The 13,841-nt window shown below is 47.0% G+C and overlaps 1 protein-coding gene across 1 annotated transcript in view; it reads right to left on the minus strand.

Moving 5' to 3' along the window:
* Nucleotides 1-13,841, minus strand: part of CDHR3 (cadherin related family member 3) — a 71,687-nt gene that overhangs the window by 25,791 nt on the left and 32,055 nt on the right. The window contains 4 exon segments of the mRNA XM_068549799.1: nucleotides 4,247-4,436; nucleotides 6,440-6,588; nucleotides 11,637-11,741; nucleotides 12,521-12,615. Of these exon segments, the coding sequence (XP_068405900.1) occupies nucleotides 4,247-4,436; nucleotides 6,440-6,588; nucleotides 11,637-11,741; nucleotides 12,521-12,615 (539 nt within the window).

Below are 13,841 nucleotides of genomic sequence, written 5' to 3' on the forward strand. Positions count from 1 at the left end.
TTAATATGGTATATCACATTGATTGATTTGCGTATATTGAAGAATCCTTGCATCCCTGGGATAAATCCCACTTGATCGTGGTGTATGATCCTTTTAATGTGTTGTTGGATTCTGTTTGCTAGTATTTTGTTGAGGATTTTTGCATCTATATTCATCAGTGATATTGGTCTGTAATTTTCTTTTTTTGTAGTATCTTTGTCTGGTTTTGGTATCAGGGTGATGGTGGCCTCATAGAATGAGTTTGGGAGTGTTCCTTCCTCTGCAATTTTTTGGAAGAGTTTGAGAAGGATGGGTGTTAGCTCTCCTCTAAATGTTTGATAGAATTCACCTGTGAAGCCATCTGGTCCTGGACTTTTGTTTGTTGGAAGATTTTTAATCACAGTTTCAATTTCATTACTTGTAATTGGTCTGTTCCTATTTTCTGTTTCTTCCTGGTTCAGTCTTGGAAGGTTATACCTTTCTAAGAATTTGTCCATTTCTTCCAGGTTGTCCATTTTATTGGTATAGAGTTGCTTGTAGTAGTCTCTTAGGATGCTTTGTATTTCTGTGGTGTCTGTTGTAACTTCTCCTTTTTCATTTCTGATTTTATTGATTTGAGTCCTCTCCCTCTTTTTCTTGATGAGTCTGGCTAATGGCTTATCAATTTTGTTTATCTTCTCAAAGAACCAGCTTTTAGTCTTATTGATCTTTGCTATTGTTTTCTTTGTTTCTATTTCATTTATTTCCGCTCTGATCTTTATGATTTCTTTCCTTCTGCTAACTTTGAGTTTTGTTTGTTCTTCTTTCTCTAGTTTCTTTAGGTGTAAGGTTAGATTGTTTACTTGAGATTTTTCTTGTTTCTTTAGGTAGGCTTGTATAGCTATAAACTTCCCTCTTAGAACTGCTTTTGCTGCATCCCATAGGTTTTGGGTCGTCGTGTTTTCATTGTCATTTGTCTCTAGGTATTTTTTGATTTCCTCTTTGATTTCTTCAGTGATCTCTTGGTTATTTAGTAATGTATTGTTTAGCCTCCATGTGTTTGTGTTTTTTACGTTTTTTTCCCTGTAATTCATTTCTAATCTCATAGCGTTGTGGTCAGAAAAGATGCTTGATATGATTTCAGTTTTCTTAAATTTACTGTGGCTTGATTTGTGACCCAAGATGTGATCTATCCTGGAGAATGTTCCATGCGCACTTGAGAAGAAAGTGGAATCTGTTGTTTTTGGATGGAATGTCCTATAAATATCAATTAAATCTATCTGGTCTATTGTGTCATTTAAAGCTTCTGTTTCCTTATTTATTTTCATTTTGGATGATCTGTCCATTGGTGTAAGTGAGGTGTTAAAGTCCCCCACTATTATTGTATTACTGTCAATTTCCTCTTTTATAGCTGTTAGCAGTTGCCTTATGTATTGAGGTGCTCCTATGTTGGGTGCATTTATATTTATAATTGTTATATCTTCTTCTTGGATTGATCCCTTGATCATTATGTAGTGTCCTTCCTTGTCTCTTGTAACATTCTTTATTTTAAAGTCTCTTTTATCTGATATGAGTATTGGTACTCCAGCTTTGTTTTGATTTCCATTTGCATGGAATATCTTTTTCCATCCTCTCACTTTCAATCTGTATGTGTCCCTAGATCTGAAGTGGGTCTCTTGTAGACAGCATATAGATGGGTCTTGTTTTTGTATCCATTCAGCAAACCTGTGTCTTTTGGTTGGAGCATGTAATCCATTCACGTTTAAGGTAATTATCGATATGTATGTTCCTATGACCAATTTCTTAATTGTTTTGGGTTTGTTTTTGTAGGTCCTTTTCTTCTCTTGTGTTTCCCACTTAGAGAAGTTCCTTTAGCATTTGTTGTAGAGCTGGTTTGGTGGTGCTGAATTCTCTTAGCTTTTGCTTGTCTGTAAAGCTTTTGACTTCTCCATCCAATCTGAATGAGATCCTTGCCGGGTAGAGTAATCTTGGTTGTAGGTTCTTCCCTTTCATCACTTTAAGTATATCATGCCACTCCCTTCTGGCTTGTAGAGTTTCTGCTGAGAAATCAGCTGTTAATCTTATGGGAGTTCCCTTGTATGTTATTTGTCGTTTTTCCCTTGCTGCTTTCAGTAATTTTTCTTTGTGTTTAATTTTTGCCTGTTTGATTATTATGTGTCTCGGTGTGTTTCTCCTTGGGTTTATCCTGTATGGGACTCTCTGCACTTCCTGGACTTGGGTGGCTATTTCCTTTCCCAGGTTAGGGAAGTTTTCGACTATAATCTCTTCAAATATTTTCTCGGGTCCTTTCTCTCTCTCTTCTCCTTCTGGGACCCCTATAATGTGAATGTTGTTGCGTTTAATGTTGTCCCAGAGGTCTCTTAATCTGTCTTCATTTCTTTTCATTCTTTTTTCTTTATTCTATTCCGCAACAGTGAATTCCACCACTCTGTCTTCCAGGTCACTTATCTGTTTTTCTGCCTCAGTTATTCTGCTATTGATACCTTCTAGTGTAGTTTTTATTTCAGTTATTGTATTGTTCATTTCTGTTTGTTTGTTCTTTAATTCTTCTAGCTCTTTATTAAACATTTCTTGCATCTTCTCGATCTTTGCCTCCATTATTTTTCCGAGGTCCTGGATCATCTTCACTATCATTATTCTGAATTCTTTCTCTGGAAGGTTGCCTATCTCCACTTCATATAGTTGTTTTTCTGGGGTTTTATCTTGTTCCTTCATCTGGTACATAGCCCTCTGCCTTTTCATCTTGTCTATCTTTCTGTGAATGTGGTTTTTGTTCCACAAGCTGCAGGACTGTAGTTCTTCTTGCTTCTGCCGTCTGCCCTCTGGTGGATGAGTCTTTCTAAGAGGCTTGTGCAAGTTTCCTGATGGGAGGGACTGGTGGTGGGTAGAGCTTGGTGTTGCTCTGGTGGGCAGAGCTCAGTAAAACTTTAATCCACTTGACTGCTGATGGGTGGGGCTGGGTTCCCTCCCTGTTGGTTGTTTGGCCTGAGGCAACCCAACACTGGAGCCTACCTGGGCTCTTTTGTGGGGCTAATGGCGGACTCTGGGAGGGCTCACACCAAGGAGTACTTCCCAGAACTTCTGCTGCCAGTGTCCTTGTCCCCATGGTGAGCCACAGCCACCCCCCACCTCTGCAGGAGACCCTCCAACACTAGCTGGTAGGTCTGGTTCAGTCTGCCCTGGGGTCACTGCTCCTTCCCCTGGGTCCCGATGCACACACTAGTTTGTGTGTGCCCTCCAAGAGTGGAGTCTCTGTTTCCCCCAGTCCTGTTGAAGTCCTGAAATCAAATCCCACTAGACTTCAAAGTCTGATTCTCTAGGAATTCCTCCTCCTGTTGCCAGACCCCCAGGTTGGGAAGCCTGACGTGGGGCTCAGAACCTTCACTTCAGTGGGTGGACTTCTGTGGTATAAGTGTTCTCCAGTCTGTGAGTCACCCACTCAGCAGTTATGGGATTTGATTGCGCCCCTCCTACCATCTCATTGTGGCTTCTCCTTTGTCTCTGGATGTGGGGTATCTTTTTTTGGTGAGTTCCAGTGTCTTCCTGTCGATGATTGTCCAGCAGCTAGTTGTGAGTCTGGTGTTCTCGCAAGAGGGAGTGAGAACACGTCCTTCTACTCTGCCATCTTGGTTCCTCCTCCAAGGGACTTTATTTTAAAATAACGGTGAGTAGATTGTGAGACAAAGAACAGGTCAAAATATCCAAAAGAATTTGTATCTGCCTTTTCCCCCCTCTCCATTGTCTTTTGTTCACAGGCAGTTAAGTTGTGTAAAGTGAATTAGATGCTTTGTTTTAAGTAAATACTTGGTTTCATTTATTCATATTACCAGTGGCGCGCTTCTCTGGGAGCTCCTAGTTACCGATCCTAAGTCTCAAGTATCTACTATAACTGCTAACCAACAGCACCATCTTGCCATGGGTAGCAATAAATAAAGAAAAGGTACAGTCCAGAGAGTGCCTGACAAGTCCTGTGGACTTGTCACCAATGGAGATGAACGTGTTGTAGAAGAGAGCAAAATAAAAATATTTTTTAACAGAGTAAGAAAGTGGAGAAAGGAGATTACAAAGAGGAAAGAAAATGGAAGAGAGGGAAGAAAAAAGGATGAGGAAGGAAAATCTCTCACCTAAAGGGACAGTTCAAATCTACTTATTTTATTGAGCTGTGTCACAGGTGCCCACAATCCGTCAGTCCCCGCCAGGCTATACCAGAATATCCAAGCACCCCCAAAGAGGTGATGTGCCCACACGTGTCTCAGAAGGCAAATACCTGAAGGTGAACTTGGTGCATGTCGAGGGGTTGTCATTAATGTCTTCCACAATGAAGGTTATCTGCTTGCGATTCTCCTGACCCCCGAAGGGTCTATCCTTCACCAGAACCTCCAGAGATATGGCGGGATTTTGTCTTAATTCACCTGCATCTCGGTCTATCCTGCGCACAACTTGGATGGTCCCAGTCACTGTGAGAAAGCAAAGGTCAGAATATGGCTCTTTGGAGAGAAATGAAGAGTCAAAGGCAGGTGGAGACTTGGAGTACATTGGAAAAGAACATTCTCATGTGAGGACTGGCTTACAAAGAGAATATTCTTTATACAAGTACATTAAAAAAAAAAAAACCTAGTGTAAGTTCCTGTCTTGGACATTGACTGGGGTGTCTGGCCGGATCCTTCTAGAATTTTGCACCTCATGCCTCAGGGTTGGGCCCTCTGGCAGCTGTCCTTGCCCGTCATTCATTGGGCTGATAGACAGCTGACTCCAACCCCTGGGTTATCTTTCTGGAGAATTTGTAACTGGGAGACACAAGTCAGGTTCCTAGTGGAGCTACAGATAAGATGCCAGAACTCTAGCTGCTGAGGGCGCTGGTGCAGCGCTGCTCCCCATCCTTCCTGTGCCCTGACTGTTTACTCTTTCTCATGAGATACGCAGTATCCTGGTGATAGGTGTCCCCTACTTTTTTTTTCTCTTGCTTGGTTTGGCTGGCCTTAGTTTCTGTTACTTGCAACCAAAGAGTCTTAATGAATATACTACAAAAAAACCCCACTTATTTGTTAAAAGTTCAATTTGCAATGCTCGAACAAACAGAATTCTAAACCACAGTTGTCCATCCCGCCATGATCACTGGAGTGAGGTCCTCAATGACAGACAGCACCGCCTTTGCCCGCCTCTCCTGGGCACAGGTAACCTTTGCCCGCCTCTCCTGGGCACAGGTAACCTTTGCCCTAAAGCCTATGGGACGAGTAACACATTGTCTTTTTGGGTTGTCCAGTGCTGGCCTCCACGAAATCATTATGTAAAGTGAAGTCCTTTTGGGTGATGTGACAGGGATTTATGAGGCGGTATAGTCTAGGAGTAGGGAAGAGCACAGCCTTTGGAGTCGGGCAGCTTTGGTTTGTATCGCTGCTTCACAACCTACAAGCTGTGAGACCTTGGATGAGTCACTTAACCTGTCCGAGTCTCTCTCTAAGCCTCAGTTTCCTCATCTGTAAAATGTGGATTATGGTAGTTCACTAGGTTTCTCTGCTGGGTACTTAAGATAGAATGCATGTGGATCACGCAGCATCCTGCCTGGTATGGACTAACAGGTGGTCATTAAGAGGGAGAAACTCTCCTTCTCTGCACCAAGATACTTAGACGGGAAAATCTCCCAGGAATCCAGCAGATGGATGTATCAATAGATTGATGCAATCCAATATGGTAACCACTAGCCACATGTGGCTCTTTAGCACTTGAAATGTGGCTAGGCCAAATTGAGATGCAGTAAGTATAACACACAACAGATTTCAAAGAATTGGCACAAACAATAATAAGGTAAAATATCTCATGAGTAACTTTAAACTCTTGATTACAAGTTAAAATGATAATATTTTGGATATATTGGGTTAAATAAAATGCCTTATTAAGATTAATTTCACCTGTTTCTACTTTTTGTGGCCACTTTAAAATTACATATGTGGCTTCCACTGTATTTCTTCTGGACAGTGCTGGTCTGGATCCTCTGTTCAGGAGACTTCAAGGTACCCTCAGGATAGTGAACTCATCCATCCTTACATGCCCACCTGCCTCAAAGGTGGAGTGGTGATACAGCTGATGATGCAGCTATCGACACAGGGCCCTGTTCAATGTCCCCAAACCTTATGCCAGCTGCTTTTAATACACCTATTACAGGGAATTCTCTGGCGGTCCAGTGGTTAGGACTCCACGCTTTCACTGCCGGGGCCTGGGTTCAATCCCTGGTCAGGGAACTAAGATCCCCAAAGCCACGAGGTGCGGCCAAAAAAAAAAATACACCTGTTACCCTGATAACTTACGATAGTCTAGACGGAAAGGCATGCCTCAGACCAGAAGACAGAGAAAATATTTGTAAAACAATCCAAATGGCTGAATTAAAGGATGCACATAAGGATGTGTGTGTGTGTGTGTGTGTGTGTGTGTGTGTGTGTGTGTGTGTGTGTGTGTGACTTACACTGATTGATCATGAAATAGCTGTTGACAGTAGTGATGCTGTAGAAGAGGAAGCTGGTGAAACCTTTATCATCAGGGTCCTCAGCTGTGATATTGGCCACAATTGCTCCTGGACCCAGCTCCTCGGGAATCGTGTACACGTGCGTTGGGCTGGAACAGAAATACAGCAGACACAGCTCATTTCAGGGGCACAGGAGGGTGGAGTCTGGGAGGTGGGTATTTTGGTTCGTGCTAAATATAGCGCTGAGCTCTTGGAGTTGCATCAGTGTGTTCGGGAGGGAGAGCTCAGCAGCTGAAAGGAGGGGTGACTGCCTTTTGTGTTTCCACAGATCACATCCCTGTGGATGCAAAGAAGTTGCCGTGCTGCGATGGCAACGATTTATACCAGCCACGGTCCCTGACTCCACGCAGGCCTGATGCCATTTCAGGTCAGCCTTGGCATTAACATCTTTTAAAATAAGCATAGTCGGCCTGTCCAGCTGTCTTCTCTTCTCCCAGTTCGTGTGCAGAATTTTCCTGAATTCTTTTAAAAATCCCTCTGGACACAATATCCAAAACTATAACTTCCTGATGCCCACACCATGGTTGCCACCAGAAGCTGATTAAATTGTGAACCTTCTGTATCCCAGGGCCTCTGCTCACTTTTTATTTCTTCCCTTTTTTTTTTTTCTTTTTTTGTTCTGAGGAGGCAGAATTTACACACAGAACGTGTATGCCTTTCCAAGTTGCGTTAACCGTGAGGGCAGCTCTCTGAAGGGAGAAACGAGCCCCACTGGCAGAAGCTAAGGTCAGCGCGCTGCCCTCCAAGGATGACTTCTTACAAAGTAAGCCCAAACTGCTAACTTATGCACCTTCCTCAGACCTGTACTGCCTTGGAAAAGGCCCAAAACCAGACAGATATGTTTGAGGTTTTAACTCCATACCCTGCGTAAATTGAATAATTTTGAATGTACCAAGGGAAGCTTATCGTTTAAAATAACTCTGCAGGAAGTCCTTTTGTGGAGGGAAAATCACTTCAGTGGGACAAATAGTCATCTTTAATTTACCAGTTTCCTAAATTTGGGGTTTCCCATGTGGGAGTGTCTTTAAGAGGGGAATACTCTACCTCGGATCTAAAGGATTGCGTTCGTTTCATGAGCTCAGAAGGTTTCTGCGGTTCTATCCCATCATCTGTAGGGCCAGAGGGAGGAGAAAGGGGAGGGGGCCTCCAGGGGAGTCAGAGGCAGGCCGAGAACGGCTGGAACAAGGCCCTCCCCAGGCAGGCTGCTCCCGGGATCCTGGGCCGGCCCCCACTCCTGGGGCGCCTTCCTGTAGGCTCGCTCCATTGATGCGAGACAGTAATCTTGTTCAGGCCAAGAGGCCACCTCAGTGCTCTGGACCTCTCACTACCAGGGGTCCCCCAGAAGCTGCCGTTTGTCCATTTACTTACCTGACACACACCGTTGTCAGGGAATCCGTGCCGCCCGCCAGTGGGTCCAGGGATGGACAAAGTGGGATGCAGCCAAGGAGGCGGGGCGGCAGGAACCAAAAGCAGAGCCAGAGGAGAGAGGGAGATGGCCCTGGCTCCCCAGGCTGGACTAAGCCCTTATTCCACTGTGTGAGAGACCCTGTTTCTCACGTGTTGGATTTTTTCCTTTGGCTACATTGAGGGGGTTCCGTTAATTTCCAACAGAGAGATCACTAAGACACCCGTGCGACCTTCCCAGCCTCGCCTTTGCTACCCCAGGGGTGGTCCCCGCCTTTCTAACTGCCTTCCTGAGCATGCTGGGTCCTTCGGCCACTCCAGACCCCTGAATCAGGAGCCAGAGTTTCACAAGATGTGCGGGGTCGGGAGCGGGGTAGCACTTTAAAGTTTGAGAAGGACTATTATGAGGAGTCACCAGAGGTGACAGCCAGAGGCTCCCAGCCTCTCACAGGACAGACAGAGGACACCTTGGGAGAGAAATCCCCTTGCTCCCACCACCCTCCTTCCCTTCGAAGACAGTGGTTCTCAGCTGCAGATGATTATGTGGTTTGTCACAACTAGAGGAGCAGGCTGCCCTCGGCGTGTAGTGAGTCGAGGCCAGGGACGCTGCTAAACAGCCTACGATGCCCAGGACAGCCCCACCGCGGCAAGTATCCCGCTCCAAATGTCAGGAGTGCAGCTGTTTAAGACCCTCATCTGCGGGCTCCTGCAGCCCACATTGGGCGCTCCGGGAAATCAGGTCCTCGCGAAGAGGACTGATCAGGCTGTTGGTGAAGACACAACTCCCCGGGTACAACATCCTGTCCTTGGCTGACTTGATATTGAGCCTGGCAGAAGATAAAATCTGTGGTTTATTTGGTTTGGGGATCCAAGACCCAAGTGTGTATAAAATATCATTTAACTTAGAAGTGTTACCCTCAAACCACAGTAGAAATCTGTTCAAATGCGGTGAAGCCAGGACCCCTGCAGCCCCCCCGACAGGGGAAAGCTCTGATATCACTAATTCCCACACCCCTCTCCCCGTGACACTGGCTCACCAGAGCCTGGACCCAGGGCCACACTCAGGGGAAAGGGTGTGAATCCGGGATGACCTGGGTATGACTTCTGTAAGTCCATAAAGTATGTCTACACTGCCTGGCGCCAGGTTGAAAAGGACTGTGAATGAATGCAAAAGAAATGGGCAGAAGGGGAGAAAGACCCACCTGCCTGACTCTAAAACAAAGTTCTTTGCAAGAGCAGCGAGCACTGTTTGCGAGGTAGAGAGTGAATGTAAGTCGGGTACTCTTATAATAAACTGCCCGACTTTCATAATGGCAGCATCCTGGAGTGCACATCACGAGAACATGAGACGTTCAGCATTTGTCACCACCCGGGAGAAAAATGGTGACGCATTTTCAACAACAGAAATAGTACTTGCTTTGGTTGTATTTCATTGCAGGACCTTAACAAATAGTAAAGATAGAAGAGTTGTTTCCACATTTTGCATTTCTAACTTCACACTCAGACTCAGTCTACTTGAGTCCATTTGAGGATTTAATTTGTTTATCCTGAATTAAATAACTTATCGTTAGTCCTAGCACTGATTTGGGAGAAAATAAGGATGATGGTTCAAGGGAACCAGGAAACCCTCAAAGTTAGTACCTAGCTTGAAACTGAGCAAACTTGTTGTAAGTCAGGATGGCTGAGGGACTAGGTTGGCTCTAATTGAGCAGCCCGGGCAAAGTAGGGCAGCCATCCTGCCCCAAATCCTGCCTCACATCCTTCTAGATCACAGGCTCTCACAGACCCATCCTTACCAACATCCAGGGAACACTGTTTGAAATAAAGTCGACTGTGTTTTTAATTAATGGTTAGCCAGTCACAGAGGTCATGCTTCCTGTCTGGGATGGAGCCTAACAGGTTCATCTCTCAAACCAAAAATGAGAACCAGAGTTCCAGAGCAATCTCTGGAGGGCCCCAACAAACAGCCAAGGTCATGTTCTCTTTCTGCTGAGGCCAACTGCTTTATTTTGGAAGACACAGTCCAAACCAGATGGCCTACACGTTCTGCCCCTTGGGCGAACTGATTATTTTCCCCTTTGCAGGCCCATTAGTATGCTTTCCCACCTCACAGACTGGGGGTGTGGAGAGGGCATCGCAGAACGTGTCAGCTCTAGCCCCACCGCCATCACCTTCCTCTGGGGATCACTGATGAATCCGCATTGCTGTTTTGGCCAATACTTGAGTCCGAATCCAGGCTGGGATGTCACAACTATTTATAAACTGCCTGTACTGTGTTCCTGGAGGAGCCCGTCAGCAGAAATGCACTGCACCGTCCTGCTGAGCTTAACCCGGCAACAAGCATTTTGTGGGAGTGCCTCTGCTGCTGTTCCCTCCGTGTTGACACTCAGCAACTGGGCTGTAGACTGTGATAACGTCCAGAAGTTTCACAATTGTGGTGTGTTTTGCCACAAGGCACTTGGTTAGCCTGTGAGTGGAGTTGCTTTTTTTTTTTTTTTTTATAAATTTATTTATTTTTATTTTATTATTTATTTTTGACTGTGTTGGGTCTTCGTTTCTGTGCAAGGGCTTTCTCCAGTTGCGGCGAGCGGGGGCCACTCTTCATCGCGGTGCGCGGGCCTCTCACTATCGCGGCCTCTCTTGTTGCGGAGCACAGGCTCCAGATGCGCAGGCTCAGCAGTTGTGGCTCACGGGCCTAGCCGCTCCGCGGCATGTGGGATCTTCCCGGACGGGGGCATGAACCCGTGTCCCCTGCATTGGCAGGCGGATTCCTAACCACTGCGCCACCAGGGAAGCCCTGGAGTTGCTTTAATACCTCAATCTCAGAATACTTTTGCAAGCATTCTACATAGTTCTGGGGCCCAGTGGCTTTTGGTTGGTGGAGTTTCCTGAGCTGAATGTATTCCATGAATACAGCGAACCCAGGCAGGGGAGTTTGCCAGTTTCCTTGTGGCTGGTTCCTGAGCCTGGCTCAGCAACTGGGGGGGGGGGGTACGGTAGGGGGCGGAGTCTTGTAACCAGTAACCAGGCTGTTTGCAGGGTCACATGCCAGCTCAGAATCCCATATCCCCCTCCTAAATCCTTGTCTGTGACAGGCTCTGGTCTCGCCTTTGTGCCTGGGCTGGTGCCGGGCACATTCCCACAGGCTGCCTCTATCAGATTCACTTACCTTCCTCACGTTCTTGGATGGAGGAGCTGCCAGATAAGGCAGATCTCCTTTCTGAATCCACCACAACAGGAGGAAACTTAGAGCACCCAGCAGTGGGCAGGCCCCTTAGGCACCATCGAGACAGCCCTTTCCTCAGTCGGAGAGGATGACCTCCTGACAGTGGGCTTTATGGAGCCTGGACTGATGACGTGCTCTAGGATTCTGCCGTTATTAGCAGTGAGCATCCTATCCTATGAGTACCTGCCTTCTGCCTTCTGCACGTGCCCAGTGGCAAGCCTTGCACCAGGGGCGTGGTGTCTTGCCTCCACCCCTTCCCCACCATACCCAGAATCCCATGGTGCACACGTCTGTGGGGTGTGGAGACGGGGGGAACAGAGGTGGGAGATGTTAAGTCTGGAGGCCCAGGTAAAGGACACTGACGATCTGGAGCCTCTTACCTCTCCTGCAGGCCAGAGCAAAGGGCAGCCCTCTGCCTTGCATGAAATGTGTCTGAGGAGGCTCAGCCACTTAAGAGACATGGTGCCCCCGGCCCACGGAGACCCCCGCCCAAGCCCTCAGGCCTACCTGGTAAAGCGAGGGATCTCGTCATTGATATTCACGATGTTCACCTGCAGCTCCATGGAGGCTCTGAGCCCTTGGCTATCTCTCACTTCCACGATGAGATGGTAACTGTCAGGAAACAGCCCAAGTCAGGGAGTCAAGCTTCGCTGACACTACCACAAATGCGGTGAGGGGAGGGAGGGAGGGAGGAAAGTGTCCGTCTGCTTTCTGGCCACCCCCCTCCGTATCCCCCTGCAGAGTCAGATCTGCTAGGTCCACCCTTCTTTCCTCATCTCTAAAACCCCACCCCTCCATTTCTCATCCTATAGTTATTACTGACGGCTGCCATCTCCCACCCGCCATGTTGCACACCTGTCTCCATCCTCCCTCGCGTTATCTCTGCAAAGTGCCTCATCCACCCACGTAAGGAAACTGAGGCTGCCATGGATTAGATAACTAGCCCTGCTTCTCACACCTGGTGCAGATCCCAGAGCCAAACCTGCGTGGACCCCAAGGCTTGTGTGTTTTCACTCTCGAACCCTGGCTTCTCCTTACCTCTTTCCTCAGAGGCCTGCTTGCCTCCACCATTCTGCTCAGATGTCGGCAAACAGCTCTGACAGCTGCCTCTCCAGAGCCAGAAGGGCATCTCAGGCCATCCTCCGGATGCTTCAGGGGCCCCCTCCCACACCTTCGTTCTTGTGATCCAGAGATGAAGATTTTGGGTGGGAAGGAGGCCTTCAGATAATGGCCTTACTCCTGATCCCTCTTTGGAGCTCGCTACCCTCTGAACCTAGCAGCAAGGCAGCAGACCACTCAGGGCCTCCCCAGCTGCCCTCAGGCTGCACTAGGCCTGTTCCTTGGACACTCAGATAAAAGGTACTTCAAGCAAAGTCATTGGCAAAGGCTACCTGCTGTGTCCTGCTTCAAAGTCAAATTCTGTTGTGGAGAAGAGGGTCCCATTAGCAGACATTCTGAAACTCTTTGAAGGGGAAATCAGGAAATACTAAAAAAAACAAGAAAAAAAATATTACTAAGCACACCTATGTAGCTTTCCCCAAGAGATGAATTTGTTCGCTTCCCATTTTATATTCTTGGCCCGTGCAACATTTTTGATGTATCAGGATGAGGCCCAAATGGGCAGTTCTCAGGCTTAATGGTTCTTGATTCCAGAAGGCTCTGGATCAGTTGGTCTGAGTCTCTGACCCTGATCGGCTACACCCTGAGAAGCTGGTCACTGGATCCTGCTTCAATTACAGAAAATACACATAAACAGCTCCCTGCTTCTGAGTCCAGCATACTTATCCCCATCACCGTATTCTCACTTCTGCTTCCCAGGACAACTTCTGGCTTTGATTTGGTGTCTTGGCTTTAACCAACACTGTTTCAACACAGCTCCCATGCATTAGGAAATAGGACAGTACTAAAGCAAATACGATCCGGTCTCTTTCCTTAAAAGAACTCAGGATATGGTGCGGCGTGAAAATGTTCACAAGCATCGTTCATTACAATGATGGCAGGGAAAAGGAAAGAGACAAGTGTTAGAGAGAATGAACCTTAGCAGGTACTAGAGTCCAAGTTGGAAGCTGGTTTGGGATGTAGACGTGTTTTTTTAAACATCCCATCTCAGGGCTATGGCCACTGGTCAAGCCTTTGCACATCCTGGGGAGTTGAGGGTCTGTCCTCCTTGGTTCCCAGTGCTCAGCCCAGCTCTCTTGAGGACCCCTTGCCCAGCACCAGCTGCTCTGATAAGAACACAGGCTTCTTTGTACATCCCACTGAGGGCCAGCCCATAGGAGGCCCACCCCTGTCCTTCCACGGGCGCTCATCAGAATTGCTTCCTTGCTCCCATCGTGGAGTCAAGAAGCAGGGGAAGGCCCCGGATCAGAAGAGCTGAGTCCAAACTCTGGTTCTCACCTCAGGACCTGGGACAAGTCCCTTCCTTGCCTGTAACTTAGGGCTGAGACCACTAACTGCTCCTCCGCGTTATGGTAAGGATTAAATCGGAAGGCACACTGGAAAACGTGAAGGGCTGCGCGGCAACACGTGAGGCTTATGTATTTATAGCCATCTGTTCCAAAGGGCTTTAAGGGCAGAAGGTTTCATTATTTCCCACTAGGGTGAGGGATGATCTCTGGATCAGATCATAAGTGGAGGTTATGCAACCAGAGCCACAACCCCTGAAGTCTAGAATCAAAGGAAACGTCAGCCGAGCTTTCCAACCCAGTGATT

This window comes from Eschrichtius robustus, chromosome 8, assembly GCF_028021215.1.
Source record: "Eschrichtius robustus isolate mEscRob2 chromosome 8, mEscRob2.pri, whole genome shotgun sequence".
NCBI classification, from domain to species: Eukaryota; Metazoa; Chordata; class Mammalia; order Artiodactyla; family Eschrichtiidae; genus Eschrichtius; species Eschrichtius robustus.